Source organism: Hypomesus transpacificus, chromosome 18 (assembly GCF_021917145.1).
Source record: "Hypomesus transpacificus isolate Combined female chromosome 18, fHypTra1, whole genome shotgun sequence".
Lineage (NCBI taxonomy): Eukaryota > Metazoa > Chordata > Actinopteri > Osmeriformes > Osmeridae > Hypomesus > Hypomesus transpacificus.
This window is the reverse complement of record NC_061077.1, coordinates 2,369,085-2,389,549: the sequence shown is the minus strand read 5'-3', so window position 1 is coordinate 2,389,549 and position 20,465 is coordinate 2,369,085. Positions and strand designations below refer to the sequence as shown.

Sequence of the window (20,465 nt, the reverse complement as noted above, 5' to 3'; positions counted from 1 at the left end):
CTGCTTTCTGCGAGGATTGACCATGTTTCCCGGCAGGGCTTTCAGGAGCTCCTGCCTGTCGGTGATAGGGTACCCACCCCATTTCCCCCAGTGCCCGCCTCCCTCAGGTGGTCCTGCTGTGTGCCTGTGGTGAAGGTGGGGCAGGATCCAGGAACCTCCACCCTCCCGTAGGCTGACAGCCGGTGACCTGCCTTGCTGTGGGAGCACAGTTGCAGGGCACACACTGGTGCAGCCTGGGAGCACATGCACAGGGCTGGAGTAAGCAGCAGACCCATGCCCGGTTGTTGCCAGCGACAAGGCTTGCCTCTTGTTGAGTTGTCACAGACCCCACCTGTCTGGGGGTCACCTGTGCTCATCCCGTCATCGGCTCTCACACCTGCTCCTCTTTCGGGGGCTCGTGTGACGTCAATCTTGCTGCACTGCCGGAGCAGATTGAAAACCGTTTGGCCGAATACAACGCGCCAGTTCAGAGGAAGTTCACGTTTTGTTGGTAGTTTGGTTTCTCCAGTTAGGATTTGATTTGACTTTTGGTCCACCGTTTAAACCTTGAAGAGGATCACAGAGTAAACAACTGCTAGGATCTAATGCTTGCGTAAGCGTTGCAGTGTTGCTTCGGTGAGTTGGTCCGTGTTTGTGCTTTATCCTCAGAGTGGAATAGGAAAAGCAGTGAGTTTTGTGCAGCTGAGATTTCCTTGATGTTCCAGCTGTTGCAGAAATTCACTCAAGCAAGGGAACGGCAGCTGAAAAGACGGCGAGAATTTGAAACGCTCCCTCCATTTGAAGGAATCCATGTTGTTGACGTCTTCGTTTTGTGACCGTCCAGTGAAGAACGTTAGAAAGTGTCATGAAGAAAAAAAAACATCTTTCTGTCAGTCGACCACCACTAGTCTAGCTTGCTGTCAAGTAATATTGCAGTGCAAAACAATTCCAGCTCTGCTGGTCACAGGAACAACATCGCCCTCTGGAGGACTAGGGAAGCTGCTCACCAACGACAAAGTCAGCCCCCTGACATCCCCAACTTACAGGGAGGTGGCAGTTGATATCACGGTGCTACAAGAACAGAAGGGTGGTGAGTAAGGAGCCTGGATGCTGCCTTGCAGGCCTGTATCATAAGCTTGTCTGAAGCAGAGGTAAGTATATGTCACCAATACATATGACAATAAGTTCACACCACAAGACCTCCTCTCCTACATATCTCAAATGCAGTCTGGCATTTTGAATATGTGAATGAAATGGACATGTATCAACTGATTCCCAAATGTCTAAATTCAATATAAACTTAACATGACATACTGACTGGATAACAAACATCTCCGTTGGTGTTAGTCTCCCAGCGCTAATTAACAGTCAGCAGCACAAGCTCTTGGCTACCTTTCTACCAAAGAAATGTGCTGCCAATTTACTTAATCTTTAGCGACGATCGTGTTCACAGTCTGAGTAGCTGGTTGCTATGGTTAGTCCAAAGCACTAGGACTAAATGACGTTCCTTTATGAACAGTGTCAACACACTGTTCAAAAGCAACACAAAACACATTCAATTGAAACCCCCTGGCCAGAGTACCAGCGCTGTGTCTAATGGCTGTCTCTGGTTTGGGTCTGCGTTGAGACCTCCATGGCACTGCCACACAGACCACAGGCCCCACATGTGCTGCCATTGCCACCGCAGAGGCTGTCGATGCTAACGATTCCTTAAGAACATGAGCCGATCATTTTCACGGCAAGGCTCTAAGTCCTGCCCGGGACCCTGTAAGCCCACCACATGACAGCAGTAAGCTGAGCTGCTACATTTACTGCTGCAGGTCCCCCCCCCCTCCTCCTAAGGTCAAGCCAGTCTACCGTCAGGTCACCACGGTCAACAAGAGAGGGATAGACTACTTCCCTTCCTGAGTGTCTCACTTTCCCTCATGCCATTCTGAATCTGAGAGCCCCCATGTCTTAAAAGTCACCAGAGAAGAAAAGACTGCATGTTTGGCCTTGATGCTGAGGTTCAAAGTGCTATCAGCTACTTCTGTGCAACTTCTGCAGACCTATTAAGTGAGAAAGCATACATTTAGCCAAATTGAAGTATGCTGGAGCGCAGCTTCTGTTTGTGGTTGTTTAAACCCTCTTTGTGTGTTTTCTAGGCTCATTTCTAAGCTGTCTCCCCCCAGGCAACCCAGTCATCACCTTCATCATATACTGTAAGTACTTTCTTCTATATACATTGGCATCATAAAATAAGTTATACATTCTAACATGATTTGTATGTTTGATCGGCTCAATTGTATGTAATGTGTGCATTCTGTATTGCATTAAAATTTTATATAAATCTGTATTATTGGTGCTTTCTTATCTTGGTGCTTTTTATGGCAACTTACACAGGTGTGTGTGTGTGTGTGTGTCACCTAGAGTGGCATCATCACAAGACAGGATGAGTACATTGAGCTTTAATCAGGAAAGGTCTCATGTCACTTTATTGCAGCTGCTTGTGCAGTCTGTGAAAAGGCATACAAAAAGAACTACAAGTTTAATTGACAGGAACTGTGACTATTATGAATATGATTGGTTAAGCATGTCTCCTTTTTTTTTTTCTTAATCAAAAACAGAATATTTAGAAAAGTAGCGGTTCCTAACGATGAATGCAGTCACTGCCAGCTCAGTATATCATCAAATACCTAAATGATTCCAGTTGTTACCAATGTATCTTTTGGCACATTGTAGAATACACCCATCTTCAAAATGATAGGACGATTATTCAGAATATTGCTTTAATAGGAAATTGCTTACAGTCAACCCCACTAATGTTCAAATAAAACAATGAAGAATACAATAACAAAATACATATAATCTGCCTTTCTATCTTTAAAGCATCCAAGTATATATTTTTTTTTTACAGATTTATGTAACAGAACATTAAGCAGCCCCCAATCCTAGTGTACTAAAAGTGAATAGAACTGCTAAGCCATGGGATGAGAGTAACAATACAAAAAGCTATACTGAGCATTGTGAAAGTGTGTTGAGGGGGAATAATTTGGTACTAATTGAGACAGCATACTTGGAGTTGAAGCTTTTCAGTGCCACTAGAGGGCAGAGTAAAACAAAACAAATATTCATCACTTGATTTTGGATGAAAACTCAAGTGAAAACTCACTGGTTAAGATGGTTAAGAATGGATCGTCAAGCGGTGGTACATAGTATATTACCCAGTTGGGAGTGATCAAGTTCAAGGTAAGAATGAGTAATGTGTCTTTGGTTCACATTATAGGAAAGTTAGTACAGTACATTATTTAAGGCAAACTGGTGATAAACAAAGAAACTATAGCACAATAAACATTGGACAACATAAACATGAAAATTAAAACTTTTGAATCCCACACATACAATATCAAAACTCATTGCATTGCCCATGTGACTGCATTGAGGCACACAACCTTTTAATCCTCATGCCACATTAATGCAGCTCATTCTATGGGAAGTAACATTCTAATGGAATAGATTAGCCAGCATGGGTAATAACCAAATGCACTTGGTCCAGTTGTTTACACAGTAAAACAAAACCCATCGACTCAATGTTCTCTGCTTATAAACTATAAACAGATCACATCTTGGTATTTAACATATAACAGTTGTTTCATTGCTTTGAGGGCTTTTAAACAACTGTGTACAAGTAAGTCCACTCTCCTTTGTTTTACACTAAAAACATAGTTTTTGTTGCTTGTCAAACAAACCCCCAAACCTTGGCATCTTTTGATGTGAGTCAGGACTACTTACTACCAATTACATGAGTATCAATAATGGCACCAAAACAAAAAAAAACGTCCATTGCAAAAACTTAACTAGATAGTTAATGCAAACCTTCTGGGTGCATCTTAATAGCCATATTACTCCTATGCAGCAGGTTCCAAGCTATAAAGCCTGGATATTAATAGGAATATTCTTTTAAAGAACTGGAGCTGTGTGAGCATGAATCATTTAAAACATTACAGCATATAGTGCTGTGTTCGAAATTTTACTTGGCCCAGCAGTTTGGGATGGTGACTGGGAGATATAAGCTGATTTTAAACTGCACAAAGTGCATGAGAATACAGGTATAAATACATTATTGTACACAAAGACACTGTGGACCTAGATGATACCTGGAGGCAGTTGAAGCCTTCCTCATTGCTGTGAAAACAACATTCTCCATCCAGACAAGCGACGTCAGAGTACTCAACGATCAAATATATGGCGTAGCACGAAGTGTGAGTTTGGGTTATGATCAAAAGTTACCAAGCAGGATTCATCCATTTGCCTTTTGGTGAAATGAAAGTCTCTGTTACATCCATGACCAGGCATTGTCCTATGGTGGTCATACTCATTTCCCCCCTCTATCCATCTGATGCTCCTTCTCTAACCGTTGATAGGACATCAAGGTCCACACGTTGGCGTAGCATTTGTTTAAGACTGCATTGGGACTGTTAGGGAGACGAGGTGACACCATTGTGAGGAGGTTCTGGACAGAAGCATCCGTTGGTCTTCCAGCCCGTGTCGGCGCGGCGGGCCAACGCTCGTTTCTGGCGGGCCTCCCAGCGCCTCGCCAAGGGCTCCAGGAACAGAGAGACGGAGGACAGGAGATAGCAGACGCCCGCCAGGTAGAAGGAGCAGTCGTACGTCTGGGTGTAGTCATACAGGAAGCCTGCAACACACCTCACAGTCAGGGTCTCTGGGTCTAAGTAGACGCCAGGAATAACATGAACTAGCAATGAGGTGAGATGGGACAGTGTTAACCCTTGAGCTGCTTTCGGGTCATTGTGACCCACCGTCGCTGTGCAAAAGTTGGGTCACAATGACCCAAAGGCAGCACAAGGGAGAGGACGTTAACAATCGTTTCATCCTTAAGCATAAGCATCCTTGATGTGTCTCACAGTTACAGTGTCCTGCTTAGGACAACTCACAAGCCAACCGGAAAGCTAAAATAGCCTGTTGCTGGTTCTGAGGAGTAAGGTTCGAGTGGCCTGGGGTGAGTTCACCCTGCATGTCCAGCAGGAATGGTAAACACAGCAGCATGCTATATCCGGATAAACCCTGAGGGGGACATTGATCGCATTTCAGGCCAGAAATACCTGGGCCCCTCTCAGGATCTTCAACAGAGTGGACGAGACCATGTCAAAGAGTTCAAGGGAACACCATGCCACCCCTAAAATGGGGCCAAGTGTTAGCTTTCCTGGAAACACCTCCATGTGGCTGGTGAATGTGCCTGAGCGTTTATCATGTCTTTCACCAATATCTACAAGGGGGAGGTTTTTTTTCATACCTTTAGAGGTAAAGGTAGAGTACAGATGTGATGACTAGTCACCCATTTGTAAAATCCCCAAAAAATAGCTTGAGACAAACCAAGACCTGGAGAATGTTCATGGCACAAACTTGATCCCTGGTTTGAAAATGAATTCTACAGCCAAACAAACTAATCTGTTGACAGTTAAACCGTGTGATGTCAATCCAGCCTGGAATATAACCTTGTTATTCAAAGACGTACCTTGACTTAAGGTGGGGTGAAATTTGACCCGGTCAGTCCAAAAGACAACAACTATGCTTAGGACAGGACTAACTTTAGCTTGGGTCTTTTATCCGTCACAGTATTAATGCCAAGTGCTCCTTTGCAATAGGTTGTGGAACTCAAAACCCTAACAGCCCCTGACAGCAGAGATAGGTCAAGAAAGGCAAAGAAAGGTCCAAACCGACTTGAACAGTAATTAGGGAGACTAACCCTATACTGTGTGTGAGCCTATTACAACAGCTGTTATTGCCCTTCAAAACATATATTTATTAATGATATATTTGAACAAAATAATTAATCAGGATTCTCAACAACAACAATAAAAAGAGACTGCAGCAGTTAGGCTTACCGTCTAGTATAGAGTGAGACGGTTGGGAATTGCTTAGTGAAACACCTTATCCTGTTATCCTGTCCCTCCCAACCTGTCCCTAACCCCTCCCAGACTAGGTGTCATTGCTGGAGGTGTTCCCTTGCGTGTGTGGGAGTGAGCTCACCTGCGAGGGGGGGGCCTGTGAGGCAGCCCAGACCCACAAAGAACATGGAGAAGCCCATGGAGTTGTTGAGCTTCTCTTGGCCCACCAGGTCCACCTGAACATGAAGAAGTTGGTAAGATCATCATCAATGCTTCAGGCTTCAAGTTTTCAGATTACAATATAGTACCTATCTATAATAGTATTTGACTGATTTACAGTAAGTTTAGTGCCAACGAGAGCTTGGCCCACAGTGCAGGTTCAGTGGGTTGAATCCTGAATAGAGAGTGGTTGACTGGGTCAACTGACAGTCCTGAGCCTCTCCTTATTTACACAATACAAGGGAAATGGCCAAACAATGCACAGGTGGTTTTAGGCTACATATCGTCTTGTCGGATTTTTGTCAGTTATTCATTCACACGCGTCCACATGCGTATTGGCTTCCCCCTGCCTGTGCGTAAGACCCTCAGGTGAAGGGTGGAGGGCCTGCGTCAACATAGAGAATCCAATACATTTACAGCATCTTTCATCTGCTGTCACGCACACACATGAATACACACACAGTCATCCGTCCCCTCCAACCATATCACGGATACAAGGTCACTCCTGAACAATGCTGAAGAGTAGGACTGTTTGAAAAAGCAAAGGGTTAGGGTTGTTAGAGCCGTTTCAACTGTTGTGGCATATGACCATGTGCAATGGTTGCCCGAGGCCATTTCCTGGGCTTTGTATCGGTCCTCCCACAGATAATAGGTGTGTAAGTACAACTATTATCACCAACTAACAGTAGGACACACACACACACATACGGGCAGGGTGCCCTACCAGGACGGGCAGCAGCAGTGCCATGTAGCCTCCGCAGAAGATGGCGAAGAAGACGGCGTAAACCATGAGCAGGATGAAGGAGTCGGCCAGGGGCGAGAACAGGTTCACCACCCCACAGAGGATAAGGTAGGCCTTGTGGTAGTGGTACTTGTGGAACAGGTTCCTGTCCGCCAGCCAGCCAGACCCCAGCTGGGCTATGGTCTCTGTGATACCTGGGAGGGGAAGACAGGAAGTTGACGAGTGAGAAAAGAAAGGTGTGGGAGTGAGAGAAGGAGGTAGAGGTAGAGGTAAAGGTAAAGGTAGAGGTAGAGGTAAAGGTAAAGGTAAAGGTAAAGGTAAAGGTAAAGGTAAAGGTAAAGGTAAAGGTAGAGGTAAAGGTAAAGGTAGAGGTAAAGGTAAAGGTAGAGGTGTAACAGAGGAGGGAAGAGGAGTATGAGAAGGGTTAGGAGTGTAAGAGAAAGGGGTGACAGAAGGGGGGGAGAGAGAGAGAGAGAGAGAGAGAGAGAGAGAGAGAGAGAGAGGGGAGGAAGGGAGCCAGAAGAAGGGAAACACAGAGGAGGAGAAGGTAAAGAGAAAAGGGGGTGAGGTCCCAAGCCGTATGTGCTTCATGTTTTCCTGAGCACCTCGTGTGTTTTTGGACACCTCCGTCAGACTTTATACTGTACATCTGTGAGCCTGAGATCCCCCCCGCAGTGAACTAGACATTCCGTCTTATCAACATGACTGAAATCCTTCAGGTGGAAAACAGACAGGAACTTTCAACAGTGGAGATTTAGACTACGACATCCTTAAAAAGCCATTCCAGAATGCAGCGGGACAGGTCGCTGTGTGCATAAGGAGGTCCTGTGAGTCTGAAGTAACCATGTCTTTACACGAAACAGCTTTGTGTCGGTCTGTTTCATATTGTGTCCAATGTGCCACTGTTGCAAGTGTTGGGACAGCGGAGGGGCCGTTTTGGCATCAGGCCAGGTTTAACAAACAACCTGCCAATCTGTGACCTGCACTTTCAGAGAACGCCTATTAATCAATCACTGTGCTGAAGCGTGCTACAAAACAACCAACGTGCATGCGGGCAAGAAAGAGAGACATTGTAAGTTAATGACAAATGGTGTAACATAGAGAGAGAGAGAGATGGAGTGGGAGGGGAGAGTGAGCCAGAGAGGTTGAGTTAGAGGGGGGGACAGCTACAGTGTTTGTGCGTGAGGGAGAGGAGGAAGGGAGAAAGGGGGGGTGAGGGGGGGGGACGGAGACTGAAGCACTGCAGCACACGTTCCTGCGCCACCGTCAAACAACAGCTCTGGTACCAGAGAACCTGCAGTCCCACTGGACTCACAGGATAGACTGTATCCACATAGACTGTATCCACATAGACTGTCTCCACATAGACTGTATCCACATAGACTGTATCCACATAGACTGTATCCACACAGACTGTATCCACACGTCCCCAACCCTGACAGCTCATTTACATGTCGGACATATAGATAACGACTCAGTCAGTCAAATCAACCCGTATCGATTTGGTTTTGTGTGTTTATCAGCCTCTAGCGTAGAGCTATGATGACGGAGCAGATATCCTGAGCTTGGATGCCGAGGTCAACTGGAATGTGATAGGCTTTCTGCAGCTTTATTGACCGGTTCAGGAATAGCTTGCGGATGGCTGCACTGACCCATAGATCAATGAAACAAACAGGTCCCATGCAGATATCAGTGGTGGTGGGTCATTGCAGTGATACCGGCTACAGCCAATGACATTCTCCCCTCGAAATAAAGGGATTTTAGATGTTACTCTACACCTAAAGATGGTTGAGTAGTAAGAGCGTTTTTTTGCCAGGTTATGATTGCCCACATAAAAGGCTGGGGATATGAAAATGCCTAGTCACCAATTTTCGCACCCACTGTTCTTGTGATGTAATGAAACCTCATGCATCTCTTCCCAAAGGTTACCCAGATGACACGGCAGCTGTATGGTGTTTACATGTCCTCTGCCGGCCTCCTCGGAGCTCCGCCCCCCTGGGGCGTCTGTCCCCTCCAGCTCCAATGAGTCGCCAGCTTGTTTGTGTGTTTTAATCCGAGCAGGTCTGGCGAGGTCCGCAGCTGTTCCCGTTGAACCACTTCTCAATGCTGCCTAAGTAGAGCCCACTTAAAACTCACGCAACCCCCAGGCAAGTGACCAGGACCCTTGCAAAGACTCTTTCTCTCTTGATGCGTATTAACCTCATACGCATATAGGCATATATGCAGGTGCTACCTTTGAAACAGCTTTAGGCTACTCATTTTTAGGAATGCCATTAGCCCTAACTTCAAAGAAGGACAATAAGTCAGTATGTCAAACAGGCTTGAAAACAAACTCATGTCAGTTCTTCATAGCTACTATTCTCATTACTAAGCAAGCTTTGCTGGCATGCCTCGCCTCTCTTTTGTACACACTACAGCCCCAGCGCTCCCCCGCACAATGTCAGCCTCTCCAAAATTGGACCCGAAAAATCGGGAGCCCCTCTGGTCGCCACGGCAGCCACTTTACTCAGTAAGCCGTTGCCTAGCGACTACCCCCAGGCACAGATTTGGGCGGCGGTAGGCCTAGTCGGGTCTATAGTAGCCAATACTCCCTGCCAGACCCGAATGGGCCTCTTTGATTGGCAGCGAGGTGGGAGGGGAGGCTGGCTGGACCCTGACTGGGATAGGGTGGCTTTGGGGCGTGGGTGGCTTTCTCAGAACGCCACATGTGACCAGAGAATGTGACAGTCGGCATGAACCAGCGCATCGCGTTCTGCTCTCGCCATGGTTCACTGGCTCCTTCTAATTGCTGGCACGGCCCATTATTGGAGAGCCCCGGATCGCAATGGAAATTGAGATAACGTTTATGGGCTGTAGATCTGCAGCCGGGATCTGCACCTTTGCCCATTTGATCCTATTAACCTCTAGCAGAATCATTTACCCTAAACATCCTACACAACTTAGACCAATAAACCTCCTACTGCTAGAACCCAGAGACAGAAAACATGAATCGGACTACCCTTTCTGATACAGGTAGGGTGTTCTGGAACTGCGTGGGTCCTTTTTGAGCTTGAATTCTATTGTAATTGTATTCTATTCAATTCTATTCAATCAAATATTCAGGCACAATTAAATATTCATGCTCTTTGTTGTTGCATCACAGAGCTCCACCCATAACATTATTCATACAAGACCTCCTACTCTGAAGCATCAGCAACCCATGCAGCCATATCTATGAGTGGTTCTACCCATTTCCATAAAGACTACACCATTCAGACAAGGGGAGAATGAGATGGTATCACTGGAAAGTACAGTAGAGGTTGATGTCTTTTTGCAGTACAATACAGTGTTGGTACAGTGACGGCTCGAATGATTTACCAAGCACGTGTGCAGGCGGTGGTCAAGAAAACGTTAATACAGCCCCTCATTTGAAGTGGCCTCATCAATAGAAATACTGCTGAACCCAACGACTTTAGTCAGTGGGCCAGAGTTCAGCTTTTATGTAAGCACATTCATTACATAAGACTGCAGAGTCTGAGCTGCTCACAAATAATTAATGCTTAGAAGTTGACAGAGTACCTTTTTTTTTTTTTTCTTTGCATCATATCTGCATCACACGGGAGTCAGATGGCTGAGCGGTGAGGGAGTCGGGCTAGTAATCAGAAGGTTGCCGGATCGATTCCCCGCCATGCCAAATGACGTTGTGTCCTTGGGCAAGGCACTTCACCCTACTTGCCTCGGGGGGAATGTCCCTGTACTTACTGTAAGTCGCTCTGGATAAGAGCGTCTGCTAAATGACTAAATGTAAATTTACAAAATCTAAAAGTCCCCTCTGTAGAGACATAGCTGGTGCTCCTCCCATCTAGGTGAAACGCTCTGCATCTCGGACATCTGAAGCTCCACTCAAAAACTGTGGGCAGAATGATCTGTATATCCAATGCCAGGCTCACTGGCTCAATGTCTTGAGGGCCTTCTTTAGAACTTGATCGCTTGTTCCACACGCGGACAGTCAGTTATCGTGACCCGGTCAAACAAATCTACCCACTGATGCAAGTTGTTACTCAACCCACACTGAACAAGGCTGGATGCCATTAACGCAGGCTGCAACACACCCTTACTCATTTAGATCATGTTCTTCAAGCAGTATCTTTTTTTACAGCGTTGTCTTATTCAACACTGCCCGGTGCTCACACTGAGGCTTACCTGCTACTGAGATGATGAAGGACGCATCCATGGCATCGATGCCCAGGTTCCTGGCTCGCGCCGACAGGTGGAAGTAAGGGATGAAATAGGCCAGCTGGCTGAAGACCAGAGACCAGGTGTAGATGCAGAAGAAAGGGTCCTTCAAGAGCGAGAAGTCCAAAACTTTGGCCTCTGCGACGGGAAGTTCGCAGGGAGCGCTGGCATGCGGCGAGAACCCAATGGCCACCGAGCCGTTCAGGCTTCCGTTGGTCTCCGCCAAGTCGTCGAGGCTCCGCCCCTTCCCCCCCACGCCAGAGTCGTGCCCGTTCAAGCCGTTCACAACCAGCCGGGTCAGTTCAGGATTTTGTGGGGGGCCCTGGGTTCCAGGGCCGAGGGGGGATTTCTCCGAGATCTCCTTCTCCCAGTGATGGGATGGCAGGGGAGGGGAGGGAGAGGAGGGGTCCGCTTTGGCAAAGCCGTTGGTTAAGGGTGTGGAGGCGCCGTTGGCGTGTCCGTTCTTGGTGTGGTCCTTCTCCGGGCTCCTGGGGGAGACGGAGGGGCTTTTCTTGGCGGAGGAGGAGGAGGAGGGCGAGATGGTGGAAGGCCGGATGTGGATGGGTCGGAGCAGCATCCCGGTGGCTACCAGGTTCAGCATGAGGCCCCCTAAGATGAGCAGAGTTCCTGGGGAAGGAGGAAGCAGAGAAGCACAGTCATCACACCGAGGGACCATCCGTCCACCCCCACGTGGGGAGGGCAATCCACCTGCAGCTGAAACTCTGACTGCTGTACGGAGAACAAATATTTAAAAAGCAGCTTTTTTTTTGCATAGCCCCCCTCGGCAAAACATGTCTACTGATAAATTAATATCTGTTCATTGCCTTTTGAACATCAAACTCTGACTCCTGCTACATGCTACAGTTTCAACAAAGGATTAAAGCTTGAACAGATTGATATTTCAAATCCTGACAAATTTCTTCCGAGTCCCCTCTCTTACATTTACATTTAGTCATTTAGTAGACGCTTTTATCCAGAGCAACTTACAGTAAGTACAGGGACATTCCCCCCAGGCAGGTAGGGTGAAGTGCCTTGCCCGAGGACACAACATCAATTGGTACGGCCAGGAATCAAACTGGCAACCTTCTGATTACTAGCCCGATTCCCTAACCACTCAGCAATGTGACTCCTCTTCTGGAGATACATACCTTGCCATGCATACTGCTCCAGGAGCAGCTGAGTGAAGGGTGCCAGGGCAAAGGTCAAACCCATCCCAGAGCGTCCAATGGCATATGCCGTCGCCAGTCGTTTTCGGAAGTACATTGCAATGATGACAGAGGTAGCTTGGTACAGCAGGGCAAAACCAAGACCTGTGAAGGGTAGCGATAGTAATACAGTAAGACATTCGGTTGTCACATATATGCCGTCAACATGGAAGGTATCATTTCACTTAAGAGTACAACAGCAACACAGGTACTGCGAGTTTGCGGTCTGAATACAGAGAATACAAACCAACAAGCAAATGTCATAACAATAAGAAAAGCGGATCTAAGACCGTGTTCATTGTGAGCTAACAGATGCGCACTGGCCCATGAGTAGCCAATGGAAAGCAAATGCAGTTTTCACAAGGATGAAAAGCGACCGTTTTCACTCACCCACAATCAGTCCCATGCTGATGTAGAGAAAGGTCACACTGGAGGCAAAGATGCTGGTGAGAAACCCTCCACTGACCAGCACTGCCCCAGCTATGGAGGTGGCTCTAGTCCCCAGCTTGGCACAGGAAACAGACGCCAGGGGAGCTACACACGAAGACCACAGTAATGTTTGTGTGTGTGTGTGTGAGGGCGTAATATGTCATTCGTATGTGTTTAGTAATAATAATGCAATCATCACACACAGAACTGAATGCAATAGAAATAAGATGATAGGTACAGTAGCAGTGTATGATATGTTTAGTGAGTTCATATCAGTAAGTATCGCTTTGACCCCTGACCTGCGGAGAGCCGTAGACTGGACGTGATTGAGCCAATCCAGCTGATGCTCTCTGCCGAACCTCCAAACTCATCCTGGAATGCCACAAAGAAGAGGCCGAAGGTCTTCAAGGTCCCCATCACCAGCACGTTGACCTTGGGACCACAAGCACACACACCATCCACATGTTTACAGACTGTACACACACACGTACAGTTTATATGTGCCATGTTTAGGATTAGATGAGGTCATTTGTGTATGTGAAAACTGGACGAATGCTGTAATAAGGGGGCCGTACCAGGAAGCAGTGCAGCACCACCATCCAGCCCCAGCCTCCATCTGGAGGGTCCACGTACTGGGTCTTCTTCTCCTTCTCCTTGACAGCACCCCCTTGGAACAGGCTGATCTTGGCTGCCTTGGCTTCACTGTAAAAGAAACCATAAATTCAAGCACATCATGTGAGAACCACACACATGCAGCCAAGCCTCAAGAATGCTTGTGATCATCATAAGCCATACATGATTCCCCCCAAAAACCTGGAGTTCGGAGTTAGAGGGAGAAGTTAATTGAATTTTTCGTAGATTGACTTGTTGAATTAATTTTGTTGAATGCCTTTAAGTCGAAAATGAAGGAAATTGAGCTGGACTCTCAAAGATGTCAGTGTTTTTAATAGTTTTTTTTCCTGGTTACAGAAATGGGTTTATTTAGGATTGTTGCAGTGTGAATTGATTTGCTTTCTTTTTTAGTGCTATTTTAATTGTGTCCCTGTGTGTTTGTCTATAACTGTTTGTCTGTAACTGTGGTTCATTGTGCTGCTGCCTGTCTTGGCCAGGTCACCTTTGAAAAAGAGATTTTTAATCTCAATAGGTTTTTTCCTGGTTAAATAAAGGTTAAATAAAATAAAAAAAATTGATTCATTTATACGTATTTTAATGTGAGACTTCTGGTTGATTGGTTTAAAGTTGAAACACAAGGCTCAGTTGGGAGATCAGGGGAGGTCCAAGTGTACAGAGAGCTAGACGTGACCCTATAGCCCCGTATAGGTGCTGTTTTGACCTACGACAGGGCAGGAAGAGAGGTTGACTTCACTGCTCCAACAAGCTGACCTTTCTCACACTCTGATTCTGTACCTCCATGAACAAGCTCCCTTACTCACTCAGAAATGACAGCCAAAATGTCCCTAGGGAAGATGCCAGTTCCCTAATGCAACAAGACAGGCCTCTGCGTATCGGCAGTACTGAACAGTGCTGGAAGAAAGAAATACAACTCGAGGATGCTGTAGACATTCAGCCCAGGTCATGAAAAACACCCCCCCAAAAAAGGGAAATGATCCACTTTGTTTTCACAGTGAAAGCTGCTTTAGTACACTGTGTCTTCATGAGAGACCTGTCTGCCTTCTGCATCGGTAATTAAACCCCACCCCACCCCTTACCATAATAACCTTTCCTCTACAAGCTAGCTGGTAGCAATGCAATGTCTTGGTGACCACTGGGGCGTGAAATAGATCAGTTAAATTGTGGTCAGCTCTGGCTACCTATTAATCTCTTTCTTCTTAGAAGACTTGCTTTAGACCCAGTGTGTCCTCTGTGTTTACAGCAAGTGTTGGTCACAGCCCGTGTCAATATTTAATTCCACTCCATCTCTTGAGTCTCTCAACTACCGATGTCAGCAAATCACGTTCCCTGCAACAACAAAACATAGCCGCCCACCCTCCCATGTGGTAAGGCCAGAGTTGGATGCTACTGAATACCATACCTGACTCAAAAATACTTTTTTAGGCCACCGTCAACCTCTACAGTGCAGTACCTAAAGGCTATGTGTGCTACCATGTGTAGATGTATCACTAAGGTCATTAGACCCCAACTTTCCTGATCTGCCGTCTGCAGCAGTTGGTTGCGATGAGAATGAGAACATTCACAGAGCACTTCTGCAGAACACCTCTGTATTTCTTTGGGAAATAAAAACAAGAACTTTCTGTCCTTGATTTAGTTCTTTCCAGTATACACCCACATCTGTCTGCAGCATTTCAGCAGCAAAACTCACAAAGAGTTTCTTTTTTTTTTTTTTTATGTGCCTCTGTAGCCGGTGTGTGGTGAAACTCACTCCTCAAGTATGTAAAAGGCCACCCAGGTCAATGAATCGCTAGCTTTTCGTTGGCGTAGATGGTAGTAGTGGCGCTTGGGAAGTCAGAGGTGGTAGGTTCAACTCCTTGTCAGAGCGAACAGTTGCCCGGATGCGTCTGATGGAGCTTGCAAGACCCCGCTGTTACAAGACCACCTTGAACTGAATTTGTCAAAGACAAATATGATTATTGACTTCAGGAGGTCGGTGCCCATTCCCAATTTCACAATTATTGAGGGGATTGAGATTGATTTGGTGGAGGATTATCAATATCTGGGTATTGTGTTTGATAACAAGCTGTGCTTTCAGACCAACACACCATTTCTAAAAAGGTACAACAACATCTCTATTTCCTGAGAAAAAAACTATTTTAAGGTGTGCACCAAAATGATGACGCTGTTTTATAGAACTTTTATTGAGTCAGTGCTGACATTTTGTGTGGTGGTGTGGTTTGGGAATCTGAATCTGGCTAATAAGAACAGGCTTGATCGGCTTGTCAGAGTGGCCAGTAAAGTCATTGGGGTAAACCAAGTCCAACTCTCTGAGCTTTATGTTCGGCAGGTTGCAAGGAAGACCCAGGCCATATTGGCTTGTACTGACCTTCCCCTGAAAGGAGACTTTGAGCTCTTGCCTTCAGGAAGAAGGTATAGAGCTCCCACCCACAGAACAGTTTTTGCTATTCGGAGGCTAAATAGGCATAAATGAATGGCATGGGTTTTCAACATTAAGTGATCCTTGTACTGTATTGTACTCTATTGTGTGTTGTCTCTGTGTGGTGTCAGGTATGCTGTTTATGTAGTATTTTATGATGGATTGAATGTGTTTTAATACCTGTCTACAAACAAATTTCCCCTAGTGGGATCAATAAAATTGACTTGACTTGTTACACCTGTCTCACGCAACAGGTTAAGAAAAGCTACTCATCATTTCACTACACCAGCCAGTTTAGTCAGTCAGTAAAATCATCAGTTTCTGCCTCAACCCAGTTTCAATTTGTAAGAAGGGGTGTAGTCGCAGGCTTCCTTTTCAAGAGCTCTTTACTGGTTATGACCCCCCCCCCCCCCCCCCTTCCCCATGTCAATGAATTCTAATGAATGTGGTGTTCATGGAAAGGGTGGATGGGTTTCTGGGAAAGAGAGGTGGCTGGGTGATGGTCAAGAAGAGGCAACAAACAAACTTTGCCACCTACACACATACACCTATACATACAGTATATACTTTTTCTAATACTTTCTAATAAGCCGTCTTATGAATGGCACTGAATGGCACGGCCTGGGATAGAATGACAGTCATGTTTAAAATAATACCTCTGGAGAGTCATTTCTACGCAGAGAGAAAAACATCCCTAATGTTAGTTCCTCTGTCCCTATAGGGTTTATGAGGTCATGTTTCTGGAGGTGGAAGGGAAGGGCATAATTGAAAACAGAGGTGGTCCCAATCCTTTCAAAAAGCCACGGTTCAGCTTACTGGGACTTGAAAAACAAGTGCAGGTCATAAAAACCCCAACAACATCCCACCTATGTAGCTGTGATAACCCTCCGTCCGTTCAAACACATGAGCCATTAGGAGGTGACATGAGAAAATGACAGGTAAGAAGCTAAGGACCATAATAAGCCCAGCAGGCAGATGGAGTAACAACCCTGGTAGAAAAAATCCAAAGGATGTGTATACTATGTCAACCCACCATTTAGGACTGTCTATGGGCACACTCCATAATAGGTTTGGGTTCTATATGATACAAATATTACCCTCATTTGCCTACAACCTTTTTGGGTGAACCTTCTTCTCCCACTCAGGGGAGGGAGTTATTTCCTCTGGGGACAGTATGTCATCAGTGAGGAAATAACACCAGACAAGGCATTTAACAGGGTCAAAACTGGGCAAGAGAGAGCCCTCTCACTCAAGCAACAATAGAATCATAGACCTGTGCTGGGTTGGATCCATGTCAGATGGCTGAGCACTTAGGGATTCGGGCTATTAATCAGAAGGTTGTTGGTTTGATTCCCGTCCGTGCCAAGTGACGTTGAGTCCTTGGGCAAGGCACTTCACCCTACTTGCCTCGGGAAGAATGTCCCTGTACTTACTGTAAGTCGCTCTGGATAAGAGCGTCTGCTAAATGACTAAATGTAAATGTAATGTCACAGTGTATTTGTGAATGACTTGATTTATCGTAGGTTGCAATTTGAACAATTGGGTTTGTGACATTGGCATTATTGTGCCTAGTATCAATTTCAAATCAAACATTCTCAAAGTAGTAGATGGTGATAAGCAACATTTGTATTTCCCCCAGCTATGGAGGCAGGCAGTGGCAAGCAACACCAGGCAAGTTGCATGTTGACATACAATCCAGGGTTTTAATCAAGATCAAAGGGGCCTTCTCTCTTTCTGGAGTACTGAGAAAAAAGGAACGTAGTAAAGGTTTATGACGTCTGCTATACTCTTTACAGATCTTCAGATCTAGCCAAAGAACCATTCAAACAACAAGTGAATGCCCTGATCTTCAGTTAACCAACTGAAAGTGTAAATACATAAGCATAATATGTATTTAGAGTATTATATCCTTTTGTCTTTTTTATTATGTAAAGGTGGATAAATAAACACTGCAATGTCTATTTAAACTGCACTGCTCTATTGATCTAGGCCTTGGTGCATGCAAATGAACTTGACTAATAAAGGTGACCTGTAAACACAATATACAGAGAAAGTGAATACTTTGAATGGTAGTTCATACCTGTTGTGGTCTTTAGGTAGCATGATTGGATTGAGAAGTTGATACAGCAGGGAGATGCCAAAGGTCCTATATAGACGTCATCCTCAGGTTGTGTCAAAGGAGTTAAAATCTATAGCTGCTTCCAGATGAGCCTCATACCTGAAACATACATGAGAAGTTAAACTTAATTTAACCCTCGGGCAGTACCATACGCTGCAAGTTTACCAATTGTATTCTAAGAATTTGAAACATGAAAGATAGCAACATCTTTCATACAGCACAACTACAGAGTGTGGTTGTGCGGTATTTGTGAGTGTTTGTGTGGAGTGTGTGTTGAGTGTGTGTGAAAGAGAGATAACGAGTGACAGAGGGTGAAGGGGATGCTTAAAATGTGATCTTGTATGTGCAGATGTTCTGTCTGTGTGTGTTTGTGTGTGTGTGTGTGTGTATGCACGTGGGTCAGGGTTGGATACTGTCTTTAGCGGTTATCTCAAGAGCTTTGTGGGGCCCACGAGGGTTGCGAAGCATCATCTGGGGTCAGCTCTGGGATCTACTATTTCACACTGCCACTCAAATATTGAAGCTGACCAGACATGTCCACAAACAAGATACCATAAACAATAATGATAAACATGATGATATAATTAATAATCTCAGAAAATGTTTCGCAAACTAGATTACTTACAGGTAATTAGACATGCAAATCTGCTTTGACAAGGAGAAACATGAATAAAGTTGAGATGACAAAATCAAGATTTCTTCACCCCAACAGTCTCCTATGAGTTGGCTGTAGAGAGGTGTGATGAGCTACAGAGCTACAGTGTTTTATACAGTTAAAGTGGGAAGGACTGGCCTATGTGGTCACAAATAAACAAGACTGTGTCTGGAGCACCAAACCCTTTACGGTGTCACAGCCCCTCCGGATCTAACTACTCACATTCTTGAATCAGCTTAGTTGCTTACTGAGAAAAGCAAAAAAAAATCTATTGCAAGGAGGAAAAGTGAGATTATGTTATATTAGTCATGAGGAATTGTGAGATTATGCTGAAAAATGCTTTGTGGTTATCTGAAAGCTTGGCTTAGTTTATTATCCCTGACAAGAGAGTGAGACAACTGTGCACTGTGTTGCAAACTCACAGGGAGATATTTGGGGGGTTTCAGAACTCTAGGCCTTTGGTTGTCTTCAATTCAGAAGAATATGTGTTAAATTGTCTCCTTCATTTGGCATCTATGTATGGTGAAATGGGTATGATTTTATGGGGAAAAACATTCACAGGTATACTAAGAATGAGTGTGTTTACCTTCATTCGGATTATATTATACATGAAGTCCATAATGAAAGCAACAATAGTTTAAACATAGTTTGAAACTTGTTTGTGCAAATTATGAAAGCAAAAAGTCCTTATATTCCCTTATAACTACTACAAATGTCATAACCAAAATCATTAACATTTTGGGAAATGAATTTTGAAGCTAAATCCAATTTGAAACAAGTTATTTATAGCAAAAGACGTGATGCATTTTGTTTTCCAACATTGCATTTCCAGTAAACAGCTAATTTGCATAAATCAGAGCAGGTGAATCTGGTGATATGTTTTTTTTCCACTCAAAATAAAAGTATTTCTCTTTCTATTTAAATCCATCCGACGGAAAAGGGAAAATGCAAACATAAAAGTGAATAAATGGAACAATTATAAACTATAGTAGGCTAGCCTACGTTCTTGGGATACTCTTGCCCCAATGAATGAAATGTAATTATCAAACCATAATTTAGAATTTGAGAATACATTGACTGTTAAGTTGCATAATGCAATATCTTCACGTACCTTAATTCTCCAGCACCTGGACAGTCTTTAATGGTCAATAAAAAAAAAAACTTATCTGCGACCGACCTAGTTCGTACAGGGGTGCGCGTGCCATCCAGTTCCGTTCAGAAAAATATGTTGCTGTGGGACGTCGTGCTTTCTCAAAAGTCGACGCAGAAGGACCTTTACCTTCGAAGAGGACCGTGCCATAACTTTTGCACTGTCTGTCAGCTATATAGTTCAGGGTTACGCCTCTCATCATCCCTGCCACGCCATTCTGCTAATGGTGGGTTGGGTTGCATGAACCAAAGCCTTCACAGGGACAGCCACGTGATTGAAACCTTATTGTAAACCTTCAATCAACGAAAACATCTGCTGTCAAACCTAAACTTAACTCGCAAGACCGGCTGAATTAGTGGACAAAACAGCAGTTTTCAGATAGTTGTCAGGCTGGTTCCAGGTTGATAAGTCGTGAGATCTCCCCTCACTTAAGGTTACAGGATACCACTGCAGACGAGCGTTATTTTTCCTTAGCCACATTGTGTCGTGCATGGCCGTTCTATAGCCTATAAGACCGAGTTTTATGTTTAATATTTGCACATTACCAAACGTGTTATTTGAAAACTGTGTATAAAGCTTTAAAAAACAAACATACAATGCATTGATTAATGTAATGTTTAATGTCTACTGATTTCTTGAATTCTTATGAACAATTATAGGCTACCCCATGGAAAATATACAAATAAAATAATTTAAGCCACCTGTTATTCATAATTGCAACAAAACGCAAATAATAATACAAAATAATACGTAGTTGGTTAGAAATCACTCCACCACGTGACTGTCGGAAGAAACGCTGTGAGGAAAACCAATAA

General features: G+C 44.8%; 1 protein-coding gene across 1 annotated transcript; it reads right to left on the bottom strand.

Annotated features, from left to right (window-relative positions):
* Positions 1–2,439: 2,439 nt before the first annotated feature.
* slc16a4 (solute carrier family 16 member 4) lies at positions 2,440–19,981 on the bottom strand. The gene is made up of 10 exons (XM_047040860.1): positions 19,612–19,981; positions 17,807–17,944; positions 13,253–13,379; positions 12,977–13,109; positions 12,639–12,782; positions 12,192–12,353; positions 11,011–11,670; positions 6,811–7,022; positions 6,010–6,103; positions 2,440–4,654 (listed from the first exon to the last, which is right to left on the bottom strand). The coding sequence occupies exons 2-10, from the start codon at positions 17,827–17,829 to the stop codon at positions 4,437–4,439; spliced, it is 1,773 nt and encodes a 590-aa protein (XP_046896816.1). The 5' UTR covers positions 17,830–17,944; positions 19,612–19,981; the 3' UTR covers positions 2,440–4,436.
* Between the last annotated feature and the right edge of the window lie 484 nt (positions 19,982–20,465).